At 39.5% G+C, this 14,102-nt stretch overlaps 1 protein-coding gene across 1 annotated transcript; it reads right to left on the reverse strand.

Annotated features, from left to right (window-relative positions):
* Window positions 1-3,059: 3,059 nt before the first annotated feature.
* LOC106566378 (uncharacterized) lies at window positions 3,060-13,009 on the reverse strand. Its single transcript, XM_014134340.3, has 14 exons — window positions 12,883-13,009; window positions 12,722-12,789; window positions 9,665-9,724; window positions 9,436-9,516; window positions 9,111-9,188; window positions 7,933-7,977; window positions 7,736-7,807; window positions 7,374-7,451; window positions 6,154-6,240; window positions 4,484-4,522; window positions 3,629-3,700; window positions 3,437-3,469; window positions 3,265-3,332; window positions 3,060-3,180 (listed from the first exon to the last, which is right to left on the reverse strand). Exons 2-13 carry the CDS (start codon window positions 12,762-12,764, stop codon window positions 3,280-3,282), a joined length of 741 nt encoding a protein of 246 aa, XP_013989815.1. The 5' UTR covers window positions 12,765-12,789; window positions 12,883-13,009; the 3' UTR covers window positions 3,060-3,180; window positions 3,265-3,279.
* Window positions 13,010-14,102: the final 1,093 nt, after the last annotated feature.

The raw sequence follows: 14,102 nt of genomic DNA on the forward strand, positions 1-14,102 counted from the left end.
AAAGATGGACTGGATTTTTGGTGTTATGGATTTCACTTGGTGGTCTACAGTAAAATATGGACTGGTTTTTTGGTGCTATGGATTTCACTTGGTGGTCTACAGTAAAAGATGGACTGGATTTTTGGTGTTATGGATTTCACTTGGTGGTCTACAGTAAAAGATGCTGAATGTCAACTGGATTTTCTCACTTCACAACTCCGTACCAAACTACAGTTTACATAGTGGTTCAATCAAAAGTGAAAACCCTAAGCCAGACTGAGAAGTATATATATATATATATATATATATATATATATATATATATATATATATATATATATATATATATATATATATATATATATATATATATATATTAACCCCTATCAAATGTAGTTTATCTGATTTACTAGAACATCCTCATAACAAGTTGCATCCACCGTGTTTGGAGTGGACCGTGGACACTAGAATACCTTGGACATTGTAGAATACAGTGGACATTGTAGAATACTGTCGACATTAAAATACTGTGGACATTGTAAAATACTGTGAACACTAGAATACTGTGAACATTAAAATACAGTGGACATTGTAGAATACTGTCAACACTAAAATACTGTGGACATTGTAAAATACTGTGAACACTAGAATACTGTGAACATTAAAATACTGTGAACACTAGAATACTGTGAACATTAAAATACTGTGGAAGCGGCCTCCCGTCACCACAGACCCGGGGCACAATTGGCCCAGCGTCGTCTGGGTTTAGGGAGGGTTTGGCCGAGGGGCTTTACTTGGCTCATCGCGCTCTAGCAACTCCTTGTGGCAGGCCGGGCGCCTGCAGGCTGACTTCGGTCGTCAGTTGAACGGTGTTTCCTCTGACACATTGGTGCGGCTGGCCTCCTGGTTAAGCGGGTGGGTGATTTTTAAAAAGCGCGGTTTGACGGGTCATGTTTCATGGGACATATGACTCGACCTTCGCCTCTCCCGAGCCCGTTGGGGAGTTGAAGCGATGAGACGATCGTAATTGGATCGCTATTGGATATCACGAAATTGGGGAGAAAAAGGTCAAATACAACAACAACAAAAAAAGATTTATATACAGTGGGGGAAAAAAGTATTTGATCCCATGCTGATTTTGTACGTTTGCCCACTTACAAAGAAATGATCAGTCTATAATTTTAATAGTAGGTTTATTTGAACAATGAGAGACAGAATGACAACAAAGAAATCCAGAAAAACGCATGTCAAAAATGTTATAAAATTATTTGCATTTTAATGAGGGAAATAAGTATTTGACCCCCTCTGCAAAACATGACTTAGTACTTGGTGGCAAAACCCTTGTTGGCAATCACAGAGGTCAGACGTTTCTTGTAGTTGGCCACCAGGTTTGCACACATCTCAGGAGGGATTTTGTCCCACTCCTCTTTGCAGATCTTCTCCAAGTCATTAAGGTTTTGAGGCTGACGTTTGGCAACTCGAACCTTCAGCTCCCTCCACAGATTTTCTATGGGATTAAGGTCTGGAGACTGGCTAGGCCACTCCAGGACCTTAATGTGCTTCTTCTTGAGCCAGTCCTTTGTTGCCTTGGCCGTGTGTTTTGGGTTATTGTCATGCTGGAATACCCATCCACGACCCATTTTCAATGCCCTGGCTGAGGGAAGGAGGTTCTCACCCAAGATTTGACGGTACATGGCCCCGTCCATCGTCCCTTTGATGCGGTGAAGTTGTCCTGTCCCCTTAGCAGAAAATCACCCCCAAAGCATAATGTTTCCACCTCCATGTTTGACGGTGGAGATGGTGTTCTTGGGGTCATAGGCAGCATTCCTCCTCCTCCAAACACGGTGAGTTGAGTTGATGTCAAAGAGCTCCATTTTGGTCTCATCTGACCACAACACTTTCACCAGTTGTCCTGGGGTCATAGGCAGCATTCCTCCTCCTCCAAACACGGTGAGTTGAGTTGATGTCAAAGAGCTCCATTTTGGTCTCATCTGACCACAACACTTTCACCAGTTGTCCTCTGAGTCATTCAGATGTTCATTGGCAAACTTCAGACAGGCATGTATATGTATTCTTGAGCAGGGGGACCTTGCGGGCGCTGCAGGATTTGAGTCCTTCACGGCGTAGTGTGTTACCAATTGTTTTCTTGGTGACTATGGTCCCAGCTGCCTTGAGATCATTGACAAGATCCTCCCGTGTAGTTCTGGGCTGATTCCTCACCGTTCTCATGATCATTGCAACTCCACAAGGTGAGATCTTGCATGGAGCCCCAGGCCGAGGGATATTGACAGTTCTGTTGTGTTTCTTCCATTTGCGAATAATCGCACCAAATGTTGTCACTTTCTCACCAAGCTGCTTGGCGATGGTCTTGTAGCCCATTCCAGCCTTGTGTAGGTCTACAATCTTGTCCCTGACATCCTTGGAGAGCTCTTTTTTACAGGTAACAAGCTGCGGTTAGGAGCACTCCCTTTAAGAGTGTGCTCCTAATCTCAGCTCGTTACCTGTATAAAAGACACCTGGGAGCCAGAAATCTTTCTGATTGAGAGGGGGTCAAATACTTATTTCCCTCATTAAAATGCAAATCAATTTATAACATTTCTGACATGCGTTTTTCTGGATATTTTTGTTGTTATTCTGTCTCTCACTGTTCAAATAAACCTAACATTAAAATTATAGACTGATCCTTTCTTTGTCAGTGGGCAAATGTACAAAATCAGCAGGGGATCAAATACTTTTTCCCCCCACTGTATACTCTGGACACTAAAATACTGTGGACACTAAAATACAATGAACATTAAAATACTGTGGACACTGTAGAATACTGTGGACACAAAAATTATTGTGGACACTAAAATACTGTGGACATTTTAAATACAGTGGGTTGCAAACACTGTAAAGTCGTTGTTGTGGATTTGTAATTACAATCCCATGTGTGTTTTGTATCCAAAGTTGAACATTTTAATTGTGATTTATAAAACGTTTATTCATTGTCTATCAGTGCATGTAATAAAATACAGTCTTAGTGCTTTACACAAAAAATAGTTAGAAAATGTTAAAGATAAAACAATACAATTATGATCTTCAAGGTATAATCAAACTTTAGTGTTTGTGGATGATTAATTCAAAATACTTCTTTTTTTTCTTCTAGTGTTTCTACTAGTCACCTGTTGCTTTGGAAACCTGCAAATGCATAACTTTCCCCTAAAACAAAGCAAGAAAAAAAACACAAATTAATACATTTGACAAGGAAAATGTAACAATTATCCTCATAAGAAAGGCTATTACCTCGTAGAACAAGTTTTAGCATTTCGCTGTTGCGGTAATCCCACTCTGGATTGAACAGATGAGGAAGTCTTGAGGGGGAAAAAGATTTAGGGATAGGTTTAAGTGGTGAGGGAAATTCTGTTTTAAATATTAACTTATCATGCACAGGCCAAGTTGTTTTCTAATGATTTACCTTTGTACTGGCGTTTCCTCTTTGGTGATGAAGCTAGAGTAAACCAGAGTAAAATTAGACAGCATTTAATTAACCGGTAGATAAATTGTATTCAAACTACTTCAACTTCAAAAGGTAGAAACATCTCCCTGTCTTCTGGGTTTTCATTTCTAGCCGTCTTAATGTTTGTTTATCTCTCACTATAATACTTACCAAAAAGATCATCAATGAGTCCTTTACACCAGTTCCAGTTTTTCACAGGTTTGCTCATGCACGTCATATAACCTACCACAAAGAGAGGGAAACCTAGCTGATTCCACCCTTGGTAAGAGACAACTTAAATGTGTGAAAATGTATGCATCATAATTACAAGTGCTGAAATGATACAACTATCAATAATAGTAATATGTGAAAATTTGAACCATTATCACAGTGTAGACTTAAATAAATACACAGAGTGTACAAAACATTAGGAACACCTTCCTAATATTGAGTTGCTCCCCACCTTTGTCCTCAGAACAGCCTTAATTTGTCAGGGCATGGATTCTACAAGCAGGGCCAGGTTAATGCATCACCTTACCGGGGGTGAAGCCCGTGGTCCCAGGCCCGTGGGGCCAGGCCCGTGGGGCCAGGCCCGTGGGGCCAGGTGTTTCGAAAGCGGTCCTCAGGGATGCTGATCCATGTTGAATCAAATTGACTAGAGTTCAGCGTTCAACACCATAGTGCCCACAAAGCTCATAACTCAAACTGGTGCGGCTGGCAACTACTACCATATCCTGTTCAAAGGAACTTAAATATTTTGTCTTGCCAATTCACCCTCTGAATGGCACACATACACAATCCATGTCTCAATTGTCTCAAGGCTTAAAAATCCTTCTTTTAACTTTAACCTGTCTCCTCCCCTTCATCTACACTGATTTGAAGTGTATTTAACAAGTGACATCAATAAGGGATCATAGCTTTCACCTGGTCAGTCTATGTCATGGAAAGAGCAGGTGTTCCTTGTGTTTTGTACACAGTGTAGACTTCAGTTAATACGGTCATTACAAAGAATGCCATTTTACTTACGTGAAATATTGTCTTTCATCTCTCTCTCTGCCCTTTTTTCTGTTGGAAAAAAAAAGAGTGTGAATTGGTGGAGTACTCAGTCGTCTTACTATCAGACAGAAACAATCTGAATTCAATAGAAGGGCCGAACAATCCAGGGGAATCTACAGCGCGTTCAGAAAGTATTCACACCCCTTGACTTTTTCCACATTTTGTTGTTGTTACAGCCTGAATTTAAAATGGATTAAATTGAGATTTTGTGTCACTGGCCTACACACAATATCCCATTATGTCAAAGTGGAATTATTTCTATATTATTTAGAGATATTTTTTTTAATGTATTTTTAAGCTGTGATGTCTTGAGTCAATAAGTATTCAACCCCTTTGTAATGGCCTACATAAGTTCAGGAGTAAAAATGTGCTTAACAAACTTATATAATAAGTTGCATGAACTCAATAATAATAATAGTGTTTAACATGATTTTTGAATGACTACTTCATCTCTGTACCCCACACATACAATTATCTACTGTATAAGGACCCTCAGTCCAGCAGTGAATTTCAAACACAGATTCAACCACAAAGACCAGGGAGGTTTTCCAGTGCCTCTTAAAGAAGGGCACACATTGATAGATGGGTAAACATTTTAAAAAGCAGACAATGAATATCCCTTTGAGCATGGTGAAGTTATTAATTATACTTTTGATGGTGTATCAATACACCCAGTCACTACAAACATTCAGGCGTCCTTCCTAACTCAGTTGCCAGAGAGGAAGGAAACCCCTCAGGGATTTCACCACGACGCCTATGGTGATTTTAAAACAGTTACAGAGTTTAATGGCTGTGATAAGAGAAAACTGAGGATGGATCAACAACATTGTAGTTACTCCACAATACTAACATAATTGACAGAGCGAAAAGAAGGAAGCCTGTACAGAATACAAATATTCCAAAACATGCATCTTGTTTGCAACAAGGCACTAAAGTAATACTGCAAAAAATGTGGCAAAGCAATTAACTTTTTGTCCTGAATACAAAGTGTTATGTTTGGGTCAAATCCAATACAACACATCACTGAGTACAACTCTCCATATTTTCAAGCACAGTGGTGGCTGCATCAAGTTATGGGTAGGCTTGTAATAATTAAGCACAGGCAAAATCCTAGAGGAAAACCTGGTTCAGTCTGCTTTCCACCAGACACTGGGAAATTAATTCACCTTTCAGCAGGATAATAACCTAAAACACTCAAGTTGCTTACCAAGAAGACAGTGAATGTTCCTGAGTGGCCGAGTTACAGTTTTTGACTTAAATCTACTTGAAAATCTATGGCAGAGACCTGAAAAGGGTTGTCTATAAATGATCAACAACCAATTTGACAGAGCTTGAAGAATTTAAAAAAGAATGTGCAAATATTGCACAATCCAGGTGTGGAAAGCTCTTAGAGACTTAACCAGGAAGACTCACAGCTGTAATCACTGCCGAAGGTGCGTCTACAAATTAAATACAATTTAAAAAAATCTATGTAATCCATTTTGAATTCAGGCTGTAACACAACAAAATGTGGAATAAGTCAAGGTGTATGAATACTTTCTGAAGGCACTGTACATGAACATTTCGTATATGTGTACATTTATGTAAACATTTTTAAATACAATTGTGTAATGATATAAATGATACGATATCTGCCTTACTCATTTCCTTGATGTAGTTGTCATCTAGCTGAGCAAAGCAGCTTACCATTCCTTTCAAAGCATGGGAGAGCCAACAGCTCACAAAGACTGAAAATATAGAGTATAGAACAATCAGATTTAGCTGATATGAAAATTATAGATTATCTTGTTGTCTAAGTACTTATAGAATACCTTGTTGTCTAAGTACGTATAGAATACCTTATTGTCTAAGTACTCATAGAATACCTTGTTGTCGAAGTACTTGTATAAAATACTGTTGTCTAAATACTTATAGAATACCTTGTTGTCTAAGTACTTACTGAATATCTTGTTGTCTAAGTACTCATAGAATACCTTGTTGTCTAAGTACTCATCAAATACCTTGTTATCTAAGTACTTATAGAATACCTTGTTTTCTAAGTACCCCCACAATACCTTGTTATGTAAGTACTTATAGAATACCTTGTTGTCTAAGTACTCATCGAATACCTTGTTATCTAAGAACTTATAGAATACCTTGTTTTCTAAGTACCCCCAGAATACCTTGTTATCTAAGTACTTATAGAATACCTTGTTATCTAAGTACTTATAGAATACCTTGTTGTCTAAGTACTTACATAATACCTTGTTTTCAAAGTACTTACAGAATACCTTGTTGTCTAAGTACTTATAGAATACCTTGTTATCTAAGTACTTACAGAATACCTTGTTGTCTAAGTACTTATATAATACCTTGTTTATAAAGTACTTATAGAATACCTTGTTGTCTAAGTTCTTATAGAATACCTTGTTATCTAAGTACTTACAGAATACCTTGTTGTCTAAGTACTTATATAATACCTTGTTTTCAAAGTACTTATATAATACCTTGTTTTCAAAGTACTTATAGAATACCTTGTCTAAATACTTATAGAATATCTTTGTTGTCTAAGTACTTATAGAATACCTTATTGTCTAAGTACTTATAGAATACCTTAGTGTCTAAGTACTTATAGAATACCTTGTTGTCTAAGTACTTACAGAATACCTTGTTGTCTAAGTACTTATAGAATACCTTGGTGTCTAAGTACTCATAGAATACCTTGTTGTCTAAGTACTAATTTTCACATTTCTCTTCAGCAACTTGCTAAATAGCAGGCTGATGGACTTTAAAACTGTATGGATGAATCAACACCACACCATCCTAGGAGATAAAACTTAAAATGTGAACTATCACTTTTTAAGGCGATAATAAGTCTGACCTGGATCATCAAAGATCAATGCAGACAACGGGATAATGAACGGCTGTGCCTTATCAATGAGTCTGTCCATTAAACAACCTGCAAGAGAAAGACTGTCTTAAATCAATGATCACCTCTGCAAATATAGAGTACAAAAACACACTTAACAACAGATACAGTATACTGTATACAAACAGACCATCACTTAAAAACAGATACAGTGTATATGTATATATATATATACGTATATATGCACACAAAGACCATTACATAACAAAAGATACAGTCGATATATATACAGACCATCACATAAGGTATACACACTCAGCCACACATTTTATTCACCATCAAAATACTGTACTGACTGCTGAACATCGACTCACCTCCGACTTTGGAGTCTGTTGTCTCAAGCCAGCATTCAAGATAAGCATCTGTCATTTCAGCCATGAAAAGCTCTATGTTGACACAAACAGAGAACTCATTCAATGACAGTTATTCACATCTCCTTATAGTTTAGAATCATTTCTGTCCCTGTCTTAAAAGACCCATTGTCATTATTATGAAAATTATTGACGCATACCGGCATTTGGTTCGACAATTGAGGAAACTTTTGGATTTTGTGCCACTAGAAAACACAGTTCTCATAGTTAGAGGAGGGAATCATTTCACTGTGATAATACTAAACTGTAATGAATCATTACACTGTAATAATACTAAACTGTAATGAATCATTACACTGTAATAATACTAAACTGTAATGAATCATTACACTGTAATAATACTAAACTGTAATGAATCATTTCACTGTAATAATACTAAACTGTAATGAATCATTTCACTGTAATAATACTAAACTGTAATGAATAATTTCACTGTAATAATACTAAACTGTAGTGAATCATTTCACTGTAATAATACTAAACTGTAATGAATCATTACACTGTAATAATACTAAACTGTAGTGAATCATTACACTGTAATAATACTAAACTGTAATGAATCATTACACTGTAATAATACTAAACTGTAATAAATCATTACACTGTAATAATACTAAACTGTAATGAATCAATACACTGTAATAATACTAAACTGTAATGAATCATTACACTGTAATAATACTAAACTGTAATGAATCATTTCACTGCAATAATACTAAACTGTAATGAATCATTACACTGTAATAATACTAAACTGTAATGAATCATTTCACTGTAATAATACTAAACTGTAATGAATCATTACACTGTAATAATACTAAACTGTAATGAATCATTACACTGTAATAATACTAAACTGTAATGAATAATTTCACTGTAATAATACTAAACTGTAATGAATCATTACACTGTAATAATACTAAACTGTAATGAATCAATTCACTGTAATAATACTAAACTGTAATGAATCATTACACTGTAATAATACTAAACTGTAATGAATCATTACACTGTAATAATACTAAACTGTAATGAATCATTTCACTGTAATAATACTAAACTATAATGAATCATTACACTGTAATAATACTAAACTGTAATGAATAATTTCACTGTAATAATACTAAACTGTAATGAATCATTACACTGTAATAATACTAAACTCTAATGAATCATTTCACTGTAATAATACTAAACTGTAATGAATCATTACACTGTAATAATACTAAACTGTAATGAATCATTACACTGTAATAATACTAAACTGTAATGAATCATTACACTGTAATAATACTAAACTGTAATGAACTTAACTCACATAACAGGGGCAGGTACTGTTGGAAGAATTGATCTACACAACGGTTGGTCATTTTCCTACACTTGCGGACAACACAACCTGCAACAAAAAACAGGTTAGTTACCAGTAATAATGATTGAAAAGGCCTAAAGACATCAGTTTTGATTTAGGGGAAAAAAATAGAATAATATTAATAAATAAAATAGAATATTATATCACGTATCATTGTTTTGATAATGCATGATGAAAAGACGTATATACTTTAGGATATATAAAACAGCAAGATGATCTAATCAATGATCTATAAATGTATTCTAACTAAGACACCTGACATTGTCCTCCTCACCCTTGAGCTGTTCTGTGGGGGCCTGTCCATGTGTGTCCACACAGGCATTGATACTCCTGGCACATGTCATTTTCATACAGTCTGAAATATATATATCAACATGTTGATGACAACACAATTGAATTAAACTAGCATATGCTTTAGTGTACATGGGGGAATAAAAATGAATAGCTTGGTCCCACATCAGAAAACAGACTGGCACTCAGCCAATAAGGATAATGTTGTTTACCGGTTATATCAGAATGTAGTACTGGAAACTCTATTGCTCCACAGTCACCTGGAAGCCCAGCTAGAGAAGGAATGAGATAGTGAGTTTGTTATATGTGTAACATGGTAATAACATTCATGATCATTTTCTCTTTCACTTTTGAATGACAGTAGAGAGATTTAGTGCTGTTTGAGATGGCAAAGTAACACGGTTCAAACCTCAACCACATATAACAGCTAATGTTTCTCCATGTTTATTATAATTCAGATACAATAGATAAAGCCTTCCCCCCCTACTCACAAGGCAGGCAATACGCTTGACCTCATCTTTACTAGATGCTGTTCTTCCACTAATCTCATTGCAACTCCCCTCCAAATCTCCGACCACTACCTTGTATCCTTTTCCCTCTTGCTCTCATCCAACACTTCTCACTCTGCCCCTACTCGGATGGTATTGCGCCGTCCCAACCTTCGCTCTCTCTCTCCTCTTCCATCCTATCATCTCTTCCCTCTGCTCAAACCTTCTCCAACCTATCTCCTGATTCTGCCTCCTCAACCCTCCTCTCCTCCCTCTCTGCATCCTTTGATTTCCTCTGTCCCCTATCCTCCAGGCCGGCTCGGTCCTCCCCTCCTGCTCCGTGGCTCGACGACTCACTACGAGCTCACAGAACAAGGCTCCGGGCAGCCGAGCGGAAATGGAGGAAAACTCGCCTCCCTGCGGACCTGGCATCCTTTCACTCACTCCTCTCTACATTCTCCTCTTCTGTCTCTGCTGCTAAAGCCACTTTCTACCACTCTAAATTCCAAGCATCTGCCTCTAACCCTAGGAAGCTCTTTGCTACCTTCTCCTCCCTCCTGAATCCTCCTCCCCCTCCCCCCCCCCCCTCCTCCCTCTCTGCGGATGACTTCGTCAACCATTTTGAAAAGAAGGTTGACGATATCCGATCCTCGTTTGCTAAGTCAAACGACACCGCTGGTCCTGCTCACACTGCCCTACCCTGTGCTTTGACCTCTTTCTCCCCTCTCTCTCCAGATGAAATCTCGCGTCTTGTGACGGCCGGCCGCCCAACAACCTGCCCACTTGACCCTATCCCCTCCTCTCTTCTCCAGACCATTTCCGGAGACCTTCTCCCCTTCCTCACCTCGCTCATCAACTCATCCTTGACCGCTGGCTACGTCCCTTCCGTCTTCAAGAGAGCGAGAGTTGCACCCCTTCTGAAAAAACCTACACTCGATCCCTCCGATGTCAACAACTACAGACCAGTATCCCTTCTTTCTTTTCTCTCCAAAACTCTTGAACGTGCCGTCCTTGGACAGCTCTCCTGCTATCTCTCTCAGAATGACCTTCTTGATCCTAATCAGTCAGGTTTCAAGACTGGGCATTCAACTGAGACTGCTCTTCTCTGTGTCACGGAGGCTCTCCGCACTGCTAAAGCTAACTCTCTCTCCTCTGCTCTCATCCTTCTAGACCTATCTGCTGCCTTTGATACTGTGAACCATCAGATCCTCCTCTCCACCCTCTCCGAGTTGGGCATCTCCGGCGCGGCCCACGCTTGGATTGCGTCCTACCTGACAGGTCGCTCCTACCAGGTGGCGTGGCGAGAATCTGTCTCCGCACCATGCGCTCTCACCACTGGTGTCCCCCAGGGCTCTGTTCTAGGCCCTCTCCTATTCTCGCTATACACCAAGTAACTTGGCTCTGTCATATCCTCACATGGTCTCTCCTATCATTGCTATGCAGACGACACACAATTAATCTTCTCCTTTCCCCCTTCTGATAACCAGGCGGCGAATCGCATCTCTGCATGTCTGTCAGACATATCAGTGTGGATGACGGATCACCAGCTCAAGCTGAACCTCGGCAAGACGGAGCTGCTCTTCCTCCCGGGGAAGGACTGCCCCTTCCATGATCTCGCCATCACGGTTGACAACTCCCTTGTGTCCTCCTCCCAGAGTGCTAAGAACCTTGGCGTGATCCTGGACAACACCCTGTCGTTCTCCACTAACATCAAGGCGGTGACCCGATCCTGTAGGTTCATGCTCTACAACATTCGCAGAGTACGACCCTGCCTCACACAGGAAGCGGCGCAGGTCCTAATCCAGGCACTTGTCATCTCCCATCTGGATTACTGCAACTCGCTGTTGGCTGGGCTCCCTGCCTGTGCCATTAAACCCCTACAACTCATCCAGAACGCCGCAGCCCGTCTGGTGTTCAACCTTCCCAAGTTCTCTCACGTCACCCCGATCCTCCGCTCTCTCCACTGGCTTCCAGTTGAAGCTCGCATCCGCTACAAGACCATGGTGATTGCCTACGGAGCTGTGAAGGGAACGGCACCTCCATACCTTCAGGCTCTGATCAGGCCCTACACCCAAACAATGGCACTGCGTTCATCCACCACTGGCCTGCTGGCCCCCCTACCTCTGAGGAAGCACAGTTCCCGCTCAGCCCAGTCAAAACTGTTCGCTGCTCTGGCACCCCAATGGTGGAACAAGCTCCCTCACGACGCCAGGACAGCGGAGTCAATCACCACCTTCCGGAGACACCTGAAACCCCACCTCTTTAAGGAATACCTAGGATAGGATAAAGTAATCCTTCTAACCCCCCCCCCCCTTAAAAGATTTAGATGCACTATTGTAAAGTGGTTGTTCCACTGGATATCATAAGGTGAATGCACCATTTTGTAAGTCGCTCTGGATAAGAGCGTCTGCTAAATGACTTAAATGTAATGTAAATGTAATAAAGCCGTTAAGCCAAATGTTACATTGTAATCACTGTAATAGCTTTATGCACAATACTGTTAGAGTAAAAGTGGAATTACCACAGAGTAAAAGGTAATTACAACAGATTAAAAGTGGAATTAACACAGAGTAAAAGGAGAATTACCACAGAGTACAAGTGGAATTACCACAGAGTAACAGGTAATTACAACAGATTAAAAGTGGAATTAACATAGAGTAAAAGGAAATTACCACAGAGTACAGGTGGAATTAACACAGAGTAAAAGGAGAATTACCACAGAGTAAAAAGAAATTACCACAGAGTACAAGTGGATTTAACACAGAGTAAAAGGAGAATTACCACAGAGTAAAAGGAGAATGATCGTCAGAGTCTCTCTCTGCATGGTTTCACTCAAGTCTGCTCTCAACCTGTTCACATTTAACAGAGATAAATAGATGATTAAATATGAGAATATCTCTAAAAACCTCGATAAAATACAGAGACATTTAAGAAATGAATACCTGATTCAGCCCCTAAAAGTCAGTGTCGTTCGTTGAAAGGTGACAGCGCATATGAGGCTTTTGGTTTCAGTTATGAATTTTACGAATGCGAATGCTGTGGTCATTTGACTAGCTGTATGTATTTTTTACAACCAGTTATCTGCAATTGACTCATATAGGCAGATAAATTAGTGGGATGACACAGCTCTTTCAGTGATTGGTGGGGGACTGTCTGTATCAAAGGAGCATCAAGAATGTTTGTTCTCCTAAGATATTTTTCATCCATCAATATGGCTACCCTTACCTACAGTACCTGCACACAGGTCATTACTTTCTACCAAAGATGGGCTACTTTCCTGTGCAATGGTTCATCCCATTGAGGTATACACTGAGTATACTAAACATTAGGAACACCTTCCTCATATTGAGTTGCACCTCCCCCTTTCGCCCTGAGAACAGCCTCAATTCATCAGGGCATGGGCTCTACAAGGTGTTCAAATCAAATCAAATTGTATTGGTCACATACACATATTTATCAGATGTTATTGCGGGTGTAACAAAACGGGTTGTAAGCGTTCCACAGGGATGCTGGCAAATGTTGACTCCAATGTTTCCCACAGTTGTGTGGATGTCCTTTGGGTGGTGGACCATTCTTGATACACACAGGAAACCATTGAGTGTAAAAAAAAAACAGTAGTGTTGCAGTTATTGACACAAACCGGTGACCCTGGTACCGACTACCATACCCCGTTCAAAGGCACTTAAATATTTTGTCTTGCCCATTCACCCTCTGAATGGCACACATACACAATCCAAGTCTCAGTTATCTCAAGGCTTAAAATCCTTCTTTAACCTGTCTCCTCCCCTTCATCTACACTGATTGAAGTGGATTTAACAAATGACATCAATATGGGATTATAGCTTTCACCTGGATTCACCTGGTCAGTTTATGTCATGGAAAGAGCAGGTGTCCTTAATGTTTCATACATACAGTATTAAATGGATACATTGTAGTAGAGTAGCTGGTGGTGAATGAGTGACCTCTGTCTGTGGGATGGAAGGATGGTCACACTTTTTTATTTTATTTTGTGGAATGATCATTGGGTGTATTCATTACGCATCGCAACAGAAAACAATTACAGTTGAAGAACCAAACGGGAAGTAAACAGAGCAAACAGAACTAAACGGGGAGGGACCTACATGAATTTGTCCAATAGAAAATCTTGTTTTCGTTGCAACAG

The sequence above is a fragment of the Salmo salar genome, chromosome 13 (assembly GCF_965601325.2).
Source record: "Salmo salar chromosome 13, fSalSal1, whole genome shotgun sequence".
In the NCBI taxonomy this organism is placed as follows: Eukaryota; Metazoa; Chordata; class Actinopteri; order Salmoniformes; family Salmonidae; genus Salmo; species Salmo salar.